The 18,591-nt window shown below is 34.1% G+C and overlaps 3 protein-coding genes and 1 non-coding gene across 5 annotated transcripts; 1 reads left to right on the top strand and 3 right to left on the bottom strand.

The window, feature by feature from the left end:
- Nucleotides 1-333: 333 nt before the first annotated feature.
- On the bottom strand, nucleotides 334-6,219 carry LOC110673432 (uncharacterized). The gene is made up of 14 exons (XM_021836576.2): nucleotides 5,910-6,219; nucleotides 5,698-5,774; nucleotides 5,087-5,290; nucleotides 4,806-4,903; nucleotides 4,399-4,595; nucleotides 4,099-4,268; nucleotides 3,283-3,627; nucleotides 3,134-3,198; nucleotides 2,693-2,741; nucleotides 2,444-2,594; nucleotides 1,949-2,033; nucleotides 1,762-1,831; nucleotides 1,285-1,425; nucleotides 334-815 (listed from the first exon to the last, which is right to left on the bottom strand). The coding sequence occupies exons 1-14, from the start codon at nucleotides 6,019-6,021 to the stop codon at nucleotides 483-485; spliced, it is 2,097 nt and encodes a 698-aa protein (XP_021692268.2). The 5' UTR covers nucleotides 6,022-6,219; the 3' UTR covers nucleotides 334-482.
- Nucleotides 6,220-8,304: 2,085 nt separating this feature from the next.
- Nucleotides 8,305-11,246, bottom strand: LOC110673410 (GDSL esterase/lipase At5g55050). The gene is made up of 5 exons (XM_021836545.2): nucleotides 10,930-11,246; nucleotides 9,866-9,996; nucleotides 9,393-9,623; nucleotides 9,046-9,295; nucleotides 8,305-8,886 (listed from the first exon to the last, which is right to left on the bottom strand). Exons 1-5 carry the CDS (start codon nucleotides 11,180-11,182, stop codon nucleotides 8,666-8,668), a joined length of 1,086 nt encoding a protein of 361 aa, XP_021692237.2. The 5' UTR covers nucleotides 11,183-11,246; the 3' UTR covers nucleotides 8,305-8,665.
- Nucleotides 9,700-9,772, top strand: TRNAF-GAA (transfer RNA phenylalanine (anticodon GAA)). Its single transcript has one exon. It is a non-coding gene; the product is annotated as a tRNA-Phe (tRNA).
- Nucleotides 11,247-14,455: 3,209 nt separating the features above from the next.
- On the bottom strand, nucleotides 14,456-18,219 carry LOC110673394 (probable tetraacyldisaccharide 4'-kinase, mitochondrial). Of its 2 annotated transcripts, XM_021836522.2 has the most exons (8): nucleotides 17,969-18,215; nucleotides 17,387-17,510; nucleotides 16,888-17,112; nucleotides 16,365-16,514; nucleotides 15,982-16,191; nucleotides 15,740-15,799; nucleotides 15,291-15,371; nucleotides 14,456-14,885 (listed from the first exon to the last, which is right to left on the bottom strand). In XM_021836522.2, exons 1-8 carry the CDS (start codon nucleotides 18,139-18,141, stop codon nucleotides 14,721-14,723), a joined length of 1,188 nt encoding a protein of 395 aa, XP_021692214.2. In that variant the 5' UTR covers nucleotides 18,142-18,215; the 3' UTR covers nucleotides 14,456-14,720. The 2 variants fall into 2 exon arrangements, with proteins under 2 accessions (XP_021692214.2, XP_057992686.1); XM_058136703.1 differs by lacking the exon at nucleotides 15,291-15,371 and having other exon boundaries at nucleotides 17,969-18,219.
- Nucleotides 18,220-18,591: the final 372 nt, after the last annotated feature.

The raw sequence follows: 18,591 nt of genomic DNA, 5'->3' as shown, positions 1-18,591 counted from the left end.
CAAATCATAATTACAAGACTGTAGGTCTTATAACCGTCCCGTTGATCCATCCTGCGGCCAGGCATACTTGCAAGGCACTAGAGCATGATTACACGTATTGGAGATCACTATTTTCTTCATTGTATTATTATTATTGATTGATTGATTTGCCACTATAAACATTTCGTAGCAAACGGTTTACAATTAACTGATTATTATTTTTAATTTACTTGCAACACTAGAAAAAGAGATTTAAAAAAAAAAAAAAAAAAAAAAGAAAAAGAGTTATGACTTCAGGGTTCTGACCAACGATAAAAGCAATATGCAACACCATGATTCATGAAGTCCAATTCATGAACAAAAAGAAAATTTATATTTCATTTCTCCATTTCCTTTGGACTGGGAAAAGAGATTCTAAAATAATTTACAATTTCCCAACATACAGCTTAACCCATAAAAGGCAAAAGTAAAAAATAAAAAATAAAAGAGGTGGTCAAAATGCATTACGGATTCACAATTGTCCATCCATTTTCATCTGGACAATGCGATTTGTCACCTGCAGATGCACTCTCAGGCTTTGGAGGTTTCTTTGAAAACAAGGATGACTTGCCATCAAAGAAAGTAGAGAATGGTTGACGAGTTGAGATCTCTGAATTTTTCTCATCTTTTATTGATGGTTTTCTTAGGTTTCTATCCTTGCTGCCAAAGTTCAGGCCAAGCCTCTTAAACCTACTTTTGAGTTCACCTGCAGTGGTGCTGGTGGTTTCTTCTGTATGCTTTACCGCCTTGAGGACTTCCTCTGGATTGAGTAGTATTTTCTCCACTGTTTCATACACCTAAATAAGAAAATGATAATATTAGAAAAAGCTATAGTTATGAAAACCATCATGCATGATTTTCTTGTCAGAATATGTAAAGATCAAGTACAAAAAGAGTACAATTGCAAACTATTTTGTATAATAAAATATGAATAAGAAAACCTTGGCAATGCTAATATCAGTGTGTATACTAAAATAAGAAATTTAATGAGAGAAAGCAGAAAAATGGTGCAGATGGTTTTTGTGCATGCACATATATATGCTCAACATGTGCTGCTTGCATATGGCAAGCAGATATCCTCAGGAGTCGATAATAATGCCATTGCATTTTGAATAGCATTTGAAATTGCCTTTCATTCAATAAATCACTTAGCTCTCGACTTCCGCTTTTGGCTTCATTGAAGAAGGGCTCAGCTTTGCTCGAATGACTAGATAAAAGCTAAATATGCATGTAATTATTGATCACCTCTAGATTAAGATAACCTACCTGGCAGAGATCATCCACTTTTTCACTCCAGCTGCTTCCTTGCTTAGTGAAAATAATATAGTCTTTGCACCCGTTAAATAGCTTTGACAAATCATTGTTGCTGGAGAGTTTAGACTCGGCCATTACAAATCCTAATCCAAGCTGAAATTTTCAGAATGTTGGACGTCATTAGCACCATAAACATGTAAGTTGACTGATTGAGAATTTGCAAAGAATCAATAAATGATGATTTTCACTGGAAACTGAAGGCAAGCTGATAAAAATTATGATGGCAAGCCATAATAACATGCTTAACAACCTGATCCAACAAAACAAACACACCTGAAAAGAACTAAGTTTCTCTGGACATAAATTTTCCCTCTTTTTTTGATAGAATAATAGTAAATGACCCATACTGGATCTTAAGAAATATAAGATATTCATCATACCATAGAATGACAAACCTGCACAGTAAAATTTGGTAACTTACTAACTTACCAAAGAAATAAACAATTGTTCAAACAGCTCAGAAGGTGAGAGTTCCTCTAAGTCGTGCAGAATATCCTCCCTGCAGAATCGAAGAACTGCTTCTTTAATTCAGGTATACTAGGCTCACTAATTGTAACTTGGAAAAGAGAAAAAAAAAAATATTATGTAACAAATCAAAATAACAACTCCATCTTACGCTGCCAAATCCTCATCAAACAGGGGAGCCTGTTTAATAGCTGGTACTGCTTTGGCTGTTTCCCACAGTTCACGCCACAAGTTACCTACCATCAAAGAACATCATTTATCAGCACAAATCCATAATAACCCTCCAGATAAAATAGCAAGTATTTAAAGGCTTCATGATATTTTAAGTACTTTTTGTAAACAAATTTATATAAAAGATACGTATATAATATAAAAAGTAAAATGACAAAAAACTCTGATTCTGTAAGATAATATTTTATCTTTTGCCTCACACACCAGGTATAATATTTCCCATGTGGAACATGCAATAAAAACACTGAATCAGTCACTAGTAGATATCTCATTAAGCGATTTGTGCACAAAAAATATAATCAGTCAGTAATTTCACAACAATTGCTATCATAGCAACCCTTTAATTCATAGAATTCTGATGATTAATTGCAATTCAGCAATTTATTAAGAAACAAACAATAGTAAAAGACCACACCTTCCTTTTGCATTCGCCTACTTAGTTGACCTCTTGTAGAAGATGCATCACCTCCCTCAGAAAACTCATTAGCCTCATCAGGAATATCTGTCCAGTCTGGAGGAGAGTGCCATCTTACAAAATCTTCCAAGATACAACCAGGATTTGCAGCCTAATTCATTCATTAAAACACACAAAATCCAGTTAAATTCCTAAGAATCTTAATGATTATCCATAATGTAGACAAACTGACAAATTCAAAAAATCTACCTTGAAGGCCTGCATGTCAGAGAGGAGTTGTGAACATCCAGCACCAACACTGATGAAAAGAAATAAGCAAATTATCAAAGCATGCCCTAACTTAATTACTTTCCTGTGTCAACAATTTAGAGCATATTGAGCAAAAAAGATACTTATGATAATATGGCTGATTCTGCGTAAACTATTTGATCTATAGCCAACCACATGCATACATGGCCAAGAAATTTAATCAGCAATATTACAATAATCCACTTCATGATTATTGAAGAATATGAAAAGGCACCAAATCTTAAAAACAAAAAAAATAATAATAAAGATGTCTAGAATCCGGAGTCAGGACATCATGAAAAGGTGCAAAAAGAAGGAAACTTCATAAAATATTTTAAAGGAAACAGGTCAAAATCTAAAAATAATTAATTGAGTCAAGTATGAAATACAAAATAAACTAACCTCCCAGTTCGAAGCACAAACTCCTCATTTTCTCTAATAAGATCTTCAGTAAGCAAAGGCCCTTCCTACATATATAAATGCACATAGATCAAAATAACAGGAGTAAGTTTAAATGCATAGTTATCTTCTAGCAAAATTCACTATCATACCTGTGTTATGGGAGAGTATACTGGTTCACCTGTTTCCAAAATGGTTAAATTGTCAGCTGGCCGATCAGTGCCCAACCGAAGGACATTTTCCCCATTGCTCAATCTAGCATACAAGATATGGCTTGAGCTGACTGTCCCGTTAGAAATAGATGACTGTTCAGCAGGTAAACTGGCATCCCTCATTACCAATTCTAGTGATTCAGTGGCAAGAATGTGACGCCTTTTCCTGGAAACACAGCAATTGATAACCTGAAATTTCTGGTATAAAAGACAGGAATTTAGATCTGGAAGATCATCCAAAGGGATTCCAGGCATATGTAGTTCTTCAGACCAGAGTCTTCTCATCTGCACGTGTTAATGGATTCAAAACATACTTTGTCAGGCAAAGATAAAATGCACGAAGTATCATTAATACTTCAATTTCAATGCATAAAAAGGAATTAAATTCAAAAGTTTTCTATTTTACATTACCCAAAAACTTTAAAAAGAAAAAAAATAACAAAAAGGAAAACTAAGTGCTGAGAAATATTATTTGAGAAAAGGGAATCATTTGTAATATACAGTGACTAGTAAAGTAACTGACCATGAAAGTTGCCTATAATGTGGTGCCAATGTTAATTTTAGGAAGGAAAAAAAAAACTACTTGCAGTTTGTTGTCAAATAATTTTTCACAAAAAGAACTTCAAATTTCAACAAGAGATATAACCATCTATTCAAAATTTAGCACAAGCAACACAACATCATAAGCAAGCCTTTTCAATCATGCTAAATTTTTGCATTAGTTCAGATTATAGAAGTTCCACAGAACCTACTTACTTCAGCCACAATTTTGCACCATATGAATGCCATTTTCCGCAAGGTTTTAAAGCTTCCAATTACTTCGGATAGCTTGACAAGCAAGCTCTCAGGAGGAGCACCATGAATGTCTTTGGGCAAAGATAATGCTTCCAAACCAGAGCTGATGTTTCTTCTGAGAAACTCTCCCTCTGCGAATATCTTGCAAATATTACAACAGAAGTGAAAGATCATCACAGGATAGTGCACAGTATTCAATATGAAAATTATGCTACAAGGAAGCACTCTCTTAACATCAACTAAAACTAATCATTAACCTACCTACATCAAACAGTGAACGTATCAAGGACAAAACCTTTTCATCATCACCACCAAACTCAGATGCAAGCTTATCCTCCTTCTCACGAAGCACTAATGACTTCACTGCAGCAAGGCTCAAGCTTGCTCTCTCCATGATAGGTGAAGAGCCTCCAGACGATGCCAAAATATCTTTCATTGACTTGTACTTCTTTCCAGCACTGGAAAAAGGATCCCAAGAATGGTAAAAAATAAAAAAGAAATTAAGAACCCAATATACAAACTGGAAAATGATTAACTCATACAGAACTATCCCATTAGAGTAAGCATATTCCACAGAAGGAATCCATCCATGAAAGAATTAAGCATTTTTAAGGAAACAGTATGGAACAGAAAAGCTAAGGAAAAAGTTAGTAAAAAAAAATACTTACTCAATAGCTATAGCCAACTGTTTCAAGACAGATGTTGGAGGAATGGTATCTGGGTTGGTAGAATATAGCCTTTCTACTATCGCAGACACTTGTAAACCCTATAAAATTCTTAACTCGTCAAGAACAAAGAGAATTCCACCATTTGTTTGAGCCAAAAATGAGAGAAATAAGAATATAAGTACTAATTCGTCCACACAATTCTAGTTCATCTACCAAAGATATAAGAAGGCAATCACAATTGGCATGTAGAAACATAAAAATATATATGTGAATTTCATTACCTTTACCTCTACATCATTTTTCACGTTCAGTATGCAGGAATTTTCATCATAAAATGGAACAGCTGTGGTTGGATTTTCAACTTTCTCTGCATGATTTTCAGCTCCTTTCTTTCCAATTCTTATGTTCTTGAACCTATCTTGCCACTCCTGTTTTGTCCCTATATGTGCAGGTCTCCACCTCAAATGCTTCCCTTCATTATTACTCTGCACCGTCACAATACTATATTTTGTTAAAACCGAATAAATATAAATAAAAGGAGAAAATAATTCGTATGCAAAGTACAAGTACCCTTTATTTGATATGATACTAATCAGTTTGATTAACGATTGCCAGGAAAAATAAAGGAAAATCAAATAAAACCTCTCTCTGATAAAAACAACTTAGCTAAATTCAACTTAATCCATACTTTTAAAGTCAAAAGATGAAACTCTTCTATTCTTTCTACTCCTCTTTAGCTTTCCTTACAACCAAAAGGAAATTTTCTTTTTACACAAAAAGGAGGAAAACATCCTCAATAATTATAATTCCAGTATATAAGCCTGCATTTCCAATCGGAATCAAAATCGATTTCAGCAATGAAATTCTAATTTCCAGCTAAAGAACTGCATACCTTTGACTCAATTTCATTTTTAAGAGACTCATCTTCTAATTGCTTCCTCTTTTCATTCGGCGGTTGCTTATCCGAATCTTCTCCGATCGAGCAGGGAAAAAAAAGGCCAATCAAATAAATGAATGAAAATAGTAAAAAAAATAAAATAAAATAGCGAGAAAAAATAAAAGGGGAAAACATAAATAAATAAAAAAAAGCAAAAATCTAAGAACCTGCTCGATCGGATACAAAGTCGGATTTGATATCAGTGAAAACTCGCTCCGCTTTAGCAGCAGCAGAATGGAAGGCGGTCCTTGCTTTCGAGACAAAAGAAGGCGCCTCCATATCCTTCACAGAGTGTGAGTAGGTTAAGATTGAAGAAATTGCTGATTGCTAGAGATGAATGAAAATGAAAGACGAAAATGCAGGCATGTCTTAAGGAGATAGCAGATTTGGGAAGGTGACATCTCAGGAGAAGAGAATCGAGGGATTCGAATAAACTTGCTCCACTTTTTGAATTTTTTTGACTTCAAATAAAAAATAAATAAATAAATAAAAACCTTTTAAATCCTTCCGATTACTCTTTTAAGGCCCTTTGTATATTCTATCTATCAATGCTTTCACGAGTGTAAAAAAATTAAGATTTAGTGATTTTTTACATATATTTTTAAATATTTTTTTTAAATATATTAAAAATATTTAATAATTTTTCATGTAAAATAGGTTGAATTACTATAAATTATCTATTAGAGAGTTATTGTATATAATAATAATAATAATAATAATAATAATAATAATTTTTTGGGAGATAATAATATTAGCTATTCCCTTAATAAAATGGTTTTTTCTTAATATTTATTTTTTTTAGGGAAGAGAAGTATTATTAATAAGAGTGCAGAATTATTTAATGAGAGCCATTTTTTATTTTTTTTTATAATACACTTATTTTTTTTATTTTTTTTATTATTTCTCTTTTATGTATCTTTATCTCTCCTCGTTTATAACTCCATTCTTATTTTTATCTCTCCTTCCAATGATATGAGAAATTATATTATTTAATAATGATTTCAAGAAAAATAATCACCGATGAAATGATAAATTAATTAAAATTAAGCACATAAATGAAAATAAATTATACAAATATGAATGCAAAGACAGAGCAAATTAAAAGGCAAACAAGATCACCAGATAAAAAAAAGTTCAAATATATCCAAATTAACAAATACAATATATTAGTGCCTATGATCAATATGAATGAATCTCTTTTTTTTTTTTTTACTATAAGATCAGGTCGTAATTTGATTCAGTAAATTTGTTATACTCCATAAAAAATATATATTTAAATGCAAGTATAATTTAAAATAATAAAATAAAATTGAAGTCACACATCGCTCGATCTATAACACTGATAAGGCTTGAGATCTTTTCAAATATCATCACCATTTGACGGCTTCAACTTATCTACAATACAGAGGTGCCGCCCATTTCTGGAGGGCTTATGAAGTGCGAACACAAATTAAGTGTACAACTTATATTTCCTATATCGATCATGTATTTCTATATTAATGATGACAATTAATTGGAATTATTGGTTATTATTATTATTATTATTACTGAGAATGATGTTAATAGCAATTACTTGAACGAAACCTATCTTCATAAAATATATTAGTCTAATAGCCGTAGTTGCACGCATCATCCATTTGTTACAAATAATATCCGCAATCTGCAAGGTGGACTCCATCAATATGACAATTTCAATCGTTTGAAAATTTAGAAAACTGATATAAATGTAATTTTTTAGTATATGTACATCATATATATTGAAAATCTTACAATAATAAATTAATTAATTAATGATTTGTGTTAGAAAATCTTCACTTTTATAGTGAGAAAAGAAGAGATTACCTCTCACTGTACAATTCATCTACTGTATCTAACTCATTTGAATACTCTCCTTTTTTTCACTAAAAAAATAGATAACTAAAAGAAAAACAAACCTGGCTACTTCCATTAGGATCTCAGCCCAGAACCAAATATTAAGTCCCAGCCCAAAATTAAACAATTAAGAAACAACATTGGCTTAGCCTAAAACCAAAGAACCCTAGGCAAGTGAAACCAGGGAGGGAATCCTAGCTCAAGAATGTGAACGAAAATTTGATTGAAGGCACATCCCTATGCAAGTTTGAATCCCACTCTTCTAATCCTTAAAAGGAATATCACTGAAGTTGCAGTAAATTTTTCAATTTTTATTTTAAAATAATTTTTTTTGTGGGACCAGAAAAAACTTTTCCTTAATCTAACCTGGAACATGCCCAATTTAATTGATTGCTTCAAGACATTAAGCCCAAACCGGAGGTAACCAATGGCACGCCATCAGTTTCAGTTAGAGGGCGATCAGGGCCTACTCAAGTACCGCCACGTGTCCGGCTCAATCAATTCCAATTTGGTTTTGGAACAGTTTCCTAATCCTATTTTAATATAAACATAAGTCACTTAGTATTTAATTTAAATCAATTATAATCATATAATTTATTTTAATTGAATTGTAATTAAAATTTATTCAAAAAATAATCTTTATTATTTAATATGATAAAACTTAAAATGCAGTATGATACCGAAAGCTAATGAAAAGCAAAAGCAACCAAATTGCTTATGATATTTAGCTATTTATATTTCTGCATTCAAGAAATTAAACAGCATGAATTCTTTTATCATATGCATCTTAATTTATTGCTACACTTGTTTTGTTTCAGTGTTAGAACACTATCGTAAATCGACCATAACTGATATTGTTGAATAAATAAAGACAGAGGAAGAGAATAATTGAATAAATCGACCTAGCTAAATGGCTACAACACCACTGCATGCCTTCCTCCTATATATATATATATATATATATCCATCCTATTTGTCGTTTCTTTTGGTGCAATTAACTCACACCTTCTTCCACAAGTGATATTGTTATGTGTGTGTTTCTAAAGCTTAATTAAACTGTAATCAGCTGCCTCACATTCATGGGATATGTATACTGTGATGGACCATCGAAAACAGTATCCACAAGTATCCGAGCAGCTGCCTCTGTTGGATGAAAAAGATCCCAGAACACATGATCTTTTCTGTTGGAACAATACTTAGCTATGGGTAAACACGGCACCTTGGCTTTTAGGGTCCCAAGTCCACAACAGGCAGCTTTCACCTCTGTAAACCCTGAAACGAAAACCAAATATAGCACCATTAATTAGATTGAAGAACCTCTGATATCGATTAAATTCAAAATCAACTTCTTTAGGAAGAATTTCCCAATTAATTGTTATAGCAAATAATGATGATTAATGTCTAATTAGTTTTGGTAATTGGCTAGGATACCATATGTGGCTGGTTTTTGAATGATGTTTTCCAACATGGCATAGGCATCAAAATAGGAGTAAGAAACACCCTTGAGCTCTGAATTCAGTTTTTGCAACATTGACTTTAGCCTTTCATTATACGTAACAGCCATTGAATTAATTTCTTCATTGCAAGCTTCTGATTGGATCCTGACCCTTCGTGACGGAGTACATCCAATTGGCGCAACTCCAGAAATAAAAAACTTGCGTCCACCATAAGCGTATATTCTCTGTAAAAAAAAAAAAAAAAAAAAATGAATATAATTTGATTGTTAAAAAAAAAAAAAAAAAGTAGCAGTGTATTAAGTTTAGAATGGGCTAACTTACCTGTACTAGTTGTTTCAATGTGAGAATCATCAAATCCACATATTCTTGAGGGGTGCTCTTGTTGCGATCGGATGAGTTTGAGTAACCAAAGATGTCATTGCTACCGATGACTATAGCAAATAGGGATTTAGATAACAATTTTTGTGCAGGAGAGGATCCCAGCTTTTGCACCAACACTCCATACACCGATTCATAGTCACCTACTTGCTGTGTCAAGGGCATGGATTGTCGCTGATGAAAAGACCCAAAAAAAAAAAATTGTAAAACTCAAAATCTTTATTGATTGAGGAAGAAAACCAAACATCGAGCGGGGATAGCTCAGTTGGGAGAGCGTCAGACTGAAGATCTGAAGGTCGCGTGTTCGATCCACGCTCACCGCATGTGATTTTTTTACAATGTTTGAGCTCATGGATTTAGCAGATTGCAAAAAACAAGTGGGAATTAAGAAGATTTTTAATTTTTGCTGCATTTACCAGAGTTTGATCTGTGCCATTGAAGATTCCAGCACCACCGGATGCGAAGCTGACGCCAGTCATGAAGGCAGAGGCATTCTTCGATGACAGGGATAGATATGGGGGTGAACTAGGCAAGCCCACTTTCTCAGCTGCGCAAATAATAATCCACCGTTAAAGCAAACATTAAGCTATTAATTCTCAAAGAAAGAAAATGCAACGACACTGATGCACATCTGCTAATTAAAACTGACAACTGAAACCATAATATTATAATTCATTAATCTCTCCTTTGATAAAGTACAATTATCTAAAACACCAAAAGCAAATGCTAGAATTTTAATGTTAATAATAACGATTCGCCACCTTTAATATTAAAAAAAAAAAGAAAGAAAGAGAAATTGATCTAGTGGATTGGCTTTTTCATTTATCTATTGTGTTTGTTAGCAAAGAAAAGGCAAGAAGATAGAAGTGGAGGATATGTAAAATTAAATAATATAAATAGGCATGGGCATTGCTATAACTGGTAGGGTTATGGAGTGTGTTGTAAATGAAGAAAAGGGTAATGAAAGTGATATACGTAACTTTAACATTAATTAGAAAGGGAGCCCATCACGTCTGCTTGTGTAGCATTAAAGCTGGAAATCAGAATCTCTTAATTAACCAGACTTTTACTCAATCAATGCACATGACTTCAAAGGTACAACTTAATTTCATGTTAGCAAGCTTTTATAAAAGAGTCATGCACGTATGATGAGACTTACCTGTAAAGTAAGTGAATCTATATATTTATTTTTTTTATAATAAATATGATATAATTTCCATGTGATTCAAGGTGTAGCAGATGGAATTATTTTTAGCCATAAAATTATTTATAAACAAACAAAATAAAAGAAAATGCGGAAATGTTATTTATATTAGTAGTACCGGAGAAGAAGAAGAAGAAATAATGAGACAATTAATGGGGAAAAAATGATGAGATCAATGGTCCGAAATGGTGGAATGATTTGGAGCGTTATGAGACTTTAGAGGTAAGAGAGAAACAGAAGCAGGAAGCTTATATAGTAGCTAATAATATTACCGACCGAGAAAATCTGCAGCGTTCTTGCCATTGCTAAACCTTCCGGTGGCTTTCTTGGTAGGAAAATCGATACCATTGTGAGGAAAGTTTGCTTTGGCAATAGAAACAGGAAGATGATTGTTGTTGCCGACGTCGACAAGTGAGTCGCCGAAAATGAACATCGCCGGCACCATTTGAGCCGTTGAGAGCTTGAAGCACAAGGTCAATAGAATAGTGGCAAAGAAGAAGGAACTCAGCAGAAAGGTTTTGGAAGCCATTAATGGAAGTGTAACAGAAGCTCCCTAGCTAGAAAGTAGAAACTGAGAAGGTGCTTATATAGAGGAAGCTGATGAGTCGATGGAATGAAAGTCCACGCTTTTATAAGTGTGAAAGGGAAGAACTTTCTTTTAAAGAAATAAAATTAAATTAAAGAATTAAAAAAAAAAAAAAGGAATAATTGGGTGGGATTTTGGTAATAGAGAAGAACACAACCTTAATCTTTTGTAAACTAGGTTTGGAATTCATTTTTTATGTTTAATGTTTGGATTCTTGCTTTTTCATTTTGCAGTCTTTGAATGAAGTTCAATATTTCATTTATGAATATTAATATTTGATTTACAGAACATTTATTGTTATAAGTTTTGTAATTGTTTCTCTTAATAATATCTTTTTTAAATATTAAACCTGAGTTTTCTTTTAAAAAGCATGATAAAGCTTACCACTACACCAATTTTAATAGGATTTATGATTCTTTAAAAGTTAAATAATTGATTCTAAATGAATTCATCAATTAGATAGGCATAAAATCATATCAAAAACAACATTTGGACGCACTAACACCACCTCATAGTCCTAGCCCAAGAAGTTGGAGTTTTGAGATCAGCATCATCAGTGGTACCGTCCCATTCTCAACCCACTTCCATATGACATATGAAGCGTGGTTTCCATGGAAATAGTTTTTGCAACACTAACACATTTTTAATTGGTACAGAAACAGAATGATGGACCGTTTTTGCAGTCTTTCTCATTTACAAGTATTGCTATCAACTTTTCTTTGCTTTTTTTGGGATCATTGGAGTATTGGCCAAAAGGATAAAATACTTGGATGGAGTACGCAACAATTCATTTGATTCGCTTCTTGGGTCATGGAATTTTGCTTTGAAACCATGTTCTTGAAAATCAGATTAGTATTCTTAAACAAAACAAATTAATGGTTACTCGCCATTATTAATGACTAATCAAACATGCATGTCAAAATTTTTAATTTAAATTTGTGCTATGATGGATGACAGGTTTTGAATGTTTTGTATTTCTTCGTCAAAGTAAACTCACCGCTGATTCTGGTAAATGTCCAAATGAGAAAGAAACAGTATCTTGCCCATTGAATTGAAGATTACGGACTATTTTTCATTTTTAGCCTAACACATCTAACACGTTCTGGTCTCAACACAAATTTTGGGTTAATTAATTTATCCTGGGGTTGACCCTCGCCTAGCAGGTGGGAAGGGACAGGGTGCACCAAAGACAGATTGGCACAGCCAATGGTGCCCATCACTTCTTATCATTTTGGTGTGAAAAGGATCAATCTTGGCTGCAAATCAACCTTCCTGTTATGGGTATGCCTTGATTTGATAGCTAGGCTTGTTTTTATTTATGCTTTATTAATTCTTTTTGTGCTTTGAAATTCAACTATGAGGAAAATGATTCAAATCTATTATAATTAGCGATATAGTGCAATTTCCTGCGGGTTGAGACGTACCTACTGGTAAGAAAATTGTCACTTTCCAGAAGTTGATGTTGTATTTGACTCGACAATTCCAATTCGTAATTGGACCAGCCTGTTGTCCGATTTTTCTCTCTAATTACGATATTTCATGTCCCAAATCATGCTCATAATGACATGTTGGTTTTGTATCCTTGCTCTTGACAATGAAGAAATGGCCCATCCTGTCTCATTGCGAGAAATTGACATGTTTTGTATCCTAGACAGAAAATGATTTCCATTGCTTCTTCAGAGTCCCCTTCAAGTGTGAAAAAGATCAGCTTGTCCCTCTACTTCATCCACGAACTTCAACAATAGCGACGCTAAAAATTTTCAAATCTTGGACGACTTTGACTGGAGAGCAATAGAATCCTGTGGAGGGTGTCATATACCGACCTGCTCAAGTTCAGTCCAGCCCATTTCATTTGGCAACAAAAGTTGACAAATGCACCAGTTTCTTTCAAGGAATGGACACCAACACCTGGAGTAAATTCTCTTCCAAAAACAAACTAGGCTATAGCTCAGTAGTTCAAAGAAAAAGGTGAGGGCAAGGATCTAAGGATCAAGATTTGGAGTTCTCCTTTTGTATGAATTAGGGAAAAAAAGAAGTGAAACAAGAAAGATGTGACTACAACAAATCAATAATGCTCTTTTACGCAGCAAAATAGTTAAGAGATACCTCAGAGGAATCCCAATTTTACAAACTATAGAAAATCGAAATTTCAAGAGGATTTCCTGAAACTATGCGAAAATACTATTAAGGTGGTTGATGCCAGATACATGCACTACCATCTTATCTACTCCATTCAATAATTCCCTGTATCAGTGTCCAGGATGGCACCCACTAGCTACTTAGTAACACTAACCAAACATGGAACCTATTCGATTCATCATTGTAGAGCACTCAGGAAAGCCATCAGCCAAGCCACATCGTCCTCTCATAAAAATACTTGATCTCATAAAACCATCCAATCTAAAAACTCAAGCTTCTGAGGGTCTAAGAGTAATTTCAAATGTAGTATCTAATAGACCCCATAATGCAAAGCATTGCAAATACATGGTTCATAAACAATTGATATTTATCGTTGCAAGTGCAACGTGCAAGGAATTGACTTCTGTATTCATTGTTATAAGGAAGTTCCAAATGTCCTTCGACATTGGCCAAGGATTCCGCTTCCATTCCACAAAGGAGGAAGTCTACCTGAAGAACAGAAGTTCGGAACTTTAGACATTGTCCCCGGAGACAGACTTTTACTTTGCCCAGTGATTCAGGCTCAGAGACCCTTCAGGGCCCTGCTTAACGGACTGACCTTTTAGACTCTGCAGCATTCTTGGTCTCTTCATGGGAAGAGAAAAGCCCCTTCTCGTTATCAGTCATTAAGACTCCTCATTGTCAGGAAACATAGTGCTTAATAGTTAATAACCTTAACTCCCTGCCAGTTAGTGTGGCATATTCGATCAAAGGCCATATGCCCTGCTCCAATGACTAATGTAAGTACAGCAACATTATTGAATTTCATAAATATGATTGACAGACACCAACATTACTCTTCAATTTAATTTTTGTACAGGTGGTGGACTTCGGCATAAGACCCACATTTCAAATACGTAAAAATGGGTTAATAAAGAATGCTTGAGAGGAAGATTTTGTTATGGATGTTCATCAGTCGCTTGGGCTTTCTGCTGAGGTAGACAGTGGTAGTTGGTACCACTCTTTTATTAATTTTGAAAGGAGGGACAAGCAGTCAAGAGTTATTTACCGTTTTGCAGCTTGTTCTAACTATTAAGATTAGTGTTTTAATTCCAAACAATTATATTTTTCCCAAAAAGAAATCTTTCTTTTTGCTGTTTGTTGACAAATTAAGCAAAAGAATAAGGTTGCAACATTATCAAATAAAAGTCGTGGCCTTAAAAAATGCATAAATGAATTTCTCGATGCATTTCTTTGCCTGGAAAAGGACAGAAAATATGGGATAACTCGAGCTGGTGGATCAGCAACTATTCTCAGGTCCATAACTTCAAAATTGCACCATATATGGTTAGTAAATGAAAGCTTAGTGCTTTGCACCTGACCATTTTACCTCCAGCAGCTCCTTCAACAACTCTCTGAAATCATCCTTAGTGTGCTGTCTACGTGGAATGATTTGTAATTCTGAGCGGAGTGCCATAACTTTGAAAGGACTCAAATGATTAAGAATCTCTGGGTCTCTGTCATAATCCTGGGATTGCAATATTTGAAACTAATGAACTCAATTCCCAAAAGTCAAGATAATAATTATGATGATGATGATGATGATGAAATCATGCAAACAAGTAAAAAATTTTATTCAAAGGTTTCAATGGTCCAGAATTTGATAGTCTATTAAATTCTCAGAACATGCTTCAATATAATTGTGCAAGTGTTGTCCTAGGTAAAGGAAACCAATTACATTGACATACTCATGTCACAAAAAGGAAGATATAGACGTCAACCAAATGAACCACTAAATCTATGCCATAATGCATAAAGAAGCTACACATCTAAAATAGATGCAAACAGAGATTTCTCATTAATGGTACTGACTACTGAGATAAGCTAAAGAAAAATAAAATATGCCAGCATTATAATGAAATTTTGTACTAACCTTCTCTGTTACAACAACTACCGGCTTGAAACCAAACTTGCCCTCTAGATCTCTGAGTTTCATCATAATCATCTCAATATCCTAGATTAATTGATAGAGGACATCATATCAGATCAGTGCCAGATTTAATATCAAGTGGGTAGGGATAAACAAATATGTTCCCCTCGAGCTTATCTGCCACAAACTCCAAATAGTGCAAGTTGAGTCTAACTAACATCATATTATATCCATGCTTGAATGACAAGCATGAGAATCTTTGTATTAGATAAAAGTTGAATTCATGATATGCAAAATTAGTAAGAGAAAGGAGAATAAGTGATAGTCACTGAGTGAACTTCAAAATCAAATCCATACTTAAGTGAGAAGCATTGGCACCTTTAGTTTATACAAAATTGGACTGTTCATATAATGCAAAGTAAAATTAAGACACTACAGTAAGAAGATTGTACCTTGGTTTGAAATGAGTGATGGTCAGTGAAATCAATTCGATCAACATAAAATGCTCCCATCTGCAGCAAGATACATATCATTTAAACACTTTAAAGAGGGAGGGAAGAGAGAATGATATGGTACCCGTTCAATGTCTGCCCTAATGTTTTGATGGACTTATCTAATGTGCACAAAGATTCTCACAATATTTGAGAAATTCAAAAAATAAAATCAGAAATCAGGATGGTAAAAGGGGAAGTACCTTCTCAATGCCTTGCACAAAAGCATTTGCTGAACCAATTGCAGAAACACATAGCACAATGGCATCCTGTATGACATCCAGTGGTATTCTGAAGTTGATATTTCCTACTTCAAAGAAGTGCAATGGAGACATTCTAGTGAAAAAAATAGAAAGAGATTCTTTAAGTTCTTGCATCATTAGCTCAATATCTTTGAGGCTTTGTTCTGGAACCTGCGTGAAACTTTTAAATCAATGCATTCATCTTAATGTGTCTGATCACTCCCAAATACACAAACAACGAAAAGAAATGGCATGACAAGATAAAATTATATAATTAAAAGCATGCATGAACTGCATAATTTCTAGTGAAACACATAAAGGAAAAAAAAAAAGGTTTCATATACCAAGTTTGCATGATGAACTACAGCAACATCTGCTCTTCTAAGGGCTGTCAAGGGTTCCCTTAAAGGTCCGAGTGGGATTAATTGATGGTTTCCCCATGGTGATAGCCCATTAACCATTACAATCTCAAGGTCACGGTGCAAGCTCCAATGCTATCTTCCATGCAAAAGAATATAATTATCAGGTTACCTTTATATCAAAATAATATTTGCGACATGGTTTCAGTACTTCAGTCATAAAATTATCCCTAAAAACAACTAAAATTTGATTGATGGACAGTAAATGACTTCTGTTTCCAACAGTGAGTATAATATTATCAGTAGGTCTTACCACAAAACAAAGTCAGTTTGTTGGTATACACTTCCTTCTAAAAAATTAAAGGACAGTAGTTCACCAGAAAAGAACCAGCTGCCAGAGTCAGGGGGAGATATCCCATATGTAGCCCAGCCATTTGCCCATATATTATTATACATGCAACAAAATGAAGTCTCCATCACAAGAATGGAGCGATTACATATTCAATACCTGCATTCCATCATCTAGAACAACGACACCAATTTGTCCCAGGTTAAGTGGACTTTGAACTTTCTGATTTACTCCCTCAAATAAATAACTTTTAGGATCTATGTATCCATACTGTTTGAGAAAACAAGCAGCAGTGGCAGCTCGATTTGCTCCCATACCAATCTTTGCTGGTGTCCCAAGAAGATGCCTTGTAAGCATCCTAGCTTCATCTCCTCCAGCATAACCCTGCCAGATAACCAATGTTAATATCCTAATTCATCCCTTAGAACAAATAATCGGCAATTGCAACTATTCACTATTGACTACAGAGTATAATAATAGCTCTCCTCTCACCCATTTTAACTTGTGGATGAAACAAAATCAAGAACATGGACTTGCCATTTCTCGCTCCATCAATTTGTACACAATAAATAGATGCCATTTCCATACCAGTCATCCATTTGTATTGAACATTAAAGTATCAAAGAAAAAGAACAACTTTGTGAGAAAAAGTAACTACCCTGGTAAGAATAAGAGGTGAAATTTCAGAATCGGCTAACCATTCGGCAATAAACTCAACCATTGGCGTCTTCCCATTGCCTCCCCACGTTAAATTGCCAACACTTATCACTGGCACTGGCAACCTTCAAAATAAAATTATAACGAAGTAACTAAACTAGCATTCAAAGCCTGCATAAGCTTCTATTATACTCCAAATATTTAAAAACTAAAAAACAAAAGCTAAAGTCCATTCAATTAGGTCAATTTACAGTGAGATTAAGATTTCTTAGGATGTAAACAAATAAAGCACCAAAATTCAAAGACATTAACACTCTTGTTCAAATACAAAATTGAATTAAGGAAAAAAAAAAAAAAGCTAGATTCAGTTTGGTTGCAGAAAAAACAGAAGCCAACTACATATCAAAAATTAAGATTTTAGAATCCAAAAATAGCCATTTTCCATGATTACGCGATATAGCAGTAAACTTCCGCATTTGAGAAACCAGAAACAAATATAGAACCGACAAAAAGAAATTTCAGTTTCTTTCCTTTTCTCGCAGTTTCGCAGCTACCAAACAGGGGAAATCTGTGCGGAACGTACCGGTGCTTAGACAAGAGGCCAAAATGATAGAGATACAGGCGCAGATAGAGTGCGACTCTGTAGAGAGAGGACACGACTTTGAGTACAGGAAGTAACGAGCGGTTCAGGGTAGAGAGCTTGGCGCAGTCTTGCGTGTAGGCAATCTCATTCACCACTCTCCTCAGCTTCTCCATGATCGGAGTTGACGGAGAAGAACCTAGCGAAAAAGGGAGGAGGGGAAATTGGAAATGCAAGAGACAAAGAAGATTGGATCCACTGCATTGATTGCAGGATTTTCCAACGTGGATGCCTAGTTGGTAATTTCATTTAAAAAAAAAAGTAAAATTACATGAGCATTTTTTTATTTTTTATATAGAATAAAATAAAATTACAATAATTACTAAAATTATTTATGAGAATTTAAATCTAAATATCAATATAAGTTGATTAAAAAATATAAAATTACAAAAAGAAATATGCAGATGGTGAGAGCCGCATGATGATTAATTCTCATGCCTCTTATTTCAGTTTGTGATACCAAGATAAGTCAGAGCCCTTATCATACATATAATGTACTCATGCTATGCATCTTCCCTCTCCATAGATACTCTTTGGCTGTGTCCTTTTATACATTATACACATGA

This window comes from Hevea brasiliensis, chromosome 15, assembly GCF_030052815.1.
Source record: "Hevea brasiliensis isolate MT/VB/25A 57/8 chromosome 15, ASM3005281v1, whole genome shotgun sequence".
Classification (NCBI taxonomy): Eukaryota; Viridiplantae; Streptophyta; class Magnoliopsida; order Malpighiales; family Euphorbiaceae; genus Hevea; species Hevea brasiliensis.
The sequence above is the reverse complement of the archived record's forward strand: the minus strand, read 5'-3'. Positions and strand labels throughout refer to the sequence as shown.

What these genes read in the sequence shown, in the direction of transcription:
- LOC110673432 (XM_021836576.2), bottom strand. Translation starts at nt 6,021, where the DNA reads ATGGAGGCGCCTTCTTTTGTCTCGAAAGCAAGGACCGCCTTCCATTCT. An exon ending in AAAATGAAATTGAGTCAAAG is followed by an intron (nt 5,291 to 5,697) that starts GTATGCAGTTCT and finishes GTGACGGTGCAG; the next exon opens with AGTAATAATGAAGGGAAGCA. An exon ending in TTTGATGAGGATTTGGCAGC is followed by an intron (nt 1,832 to 1,948) that starts GTAAGATGGAGT and finishes TCGATTCTGCAG; the next exon opens with GGAGGATATTCTGCACGACT.
- LOC110673394 (XM_021836522.2), bottom strand. Translation starts at nt 18,141, where the DNA reads ATGGAGAAGCTGAGGAGAGTGGTGAATGAGATTGCCTACACGCAAGAC. An exon ending in CACCTCTTATTCTTACCAGG is followed by an intron (nt 17,113 to 17,386) that starts GTAGTTACTTTT and finishes GTTATCTGGCAG; the next exon opens with GGTTATGCTGGAGGAGATGA. An exon ending in ATCACTCATTTCAAACCAAG is followed by an intron (nt 15,372 to 15,739) that starts GTACAATCTTCT and finishes CAATTAATCTAG; the next exon opens with GATATTGAGATGATTATGAT.
- LOC110673410 (XM_021836545.2), bottom strand. Translation starts at nt 11,182, where the DNA reads ATGGCTTCCAAAACCTTTCTGCTGAGTTCCTTCTTCTTTGCCACTATT. An exon ending in GAACGCTGCAGATTTTCTCG is followed by an intron (nt 9,997 to 10,929) that starts GTCGGTAATATT and finishes TTATTTGCGCAG; the next exon opens with CTGAGAAAGTGGGCTTGCCT. An exon ending in CATTGAAACAACTAGTACAG is followed by an intron (nt 9,296 to 9,392) that starts GTAAGTTAGCCC and finishes TTTTTTTTACAG; the next exon opens with AGAATATACGCTTATGGTGG.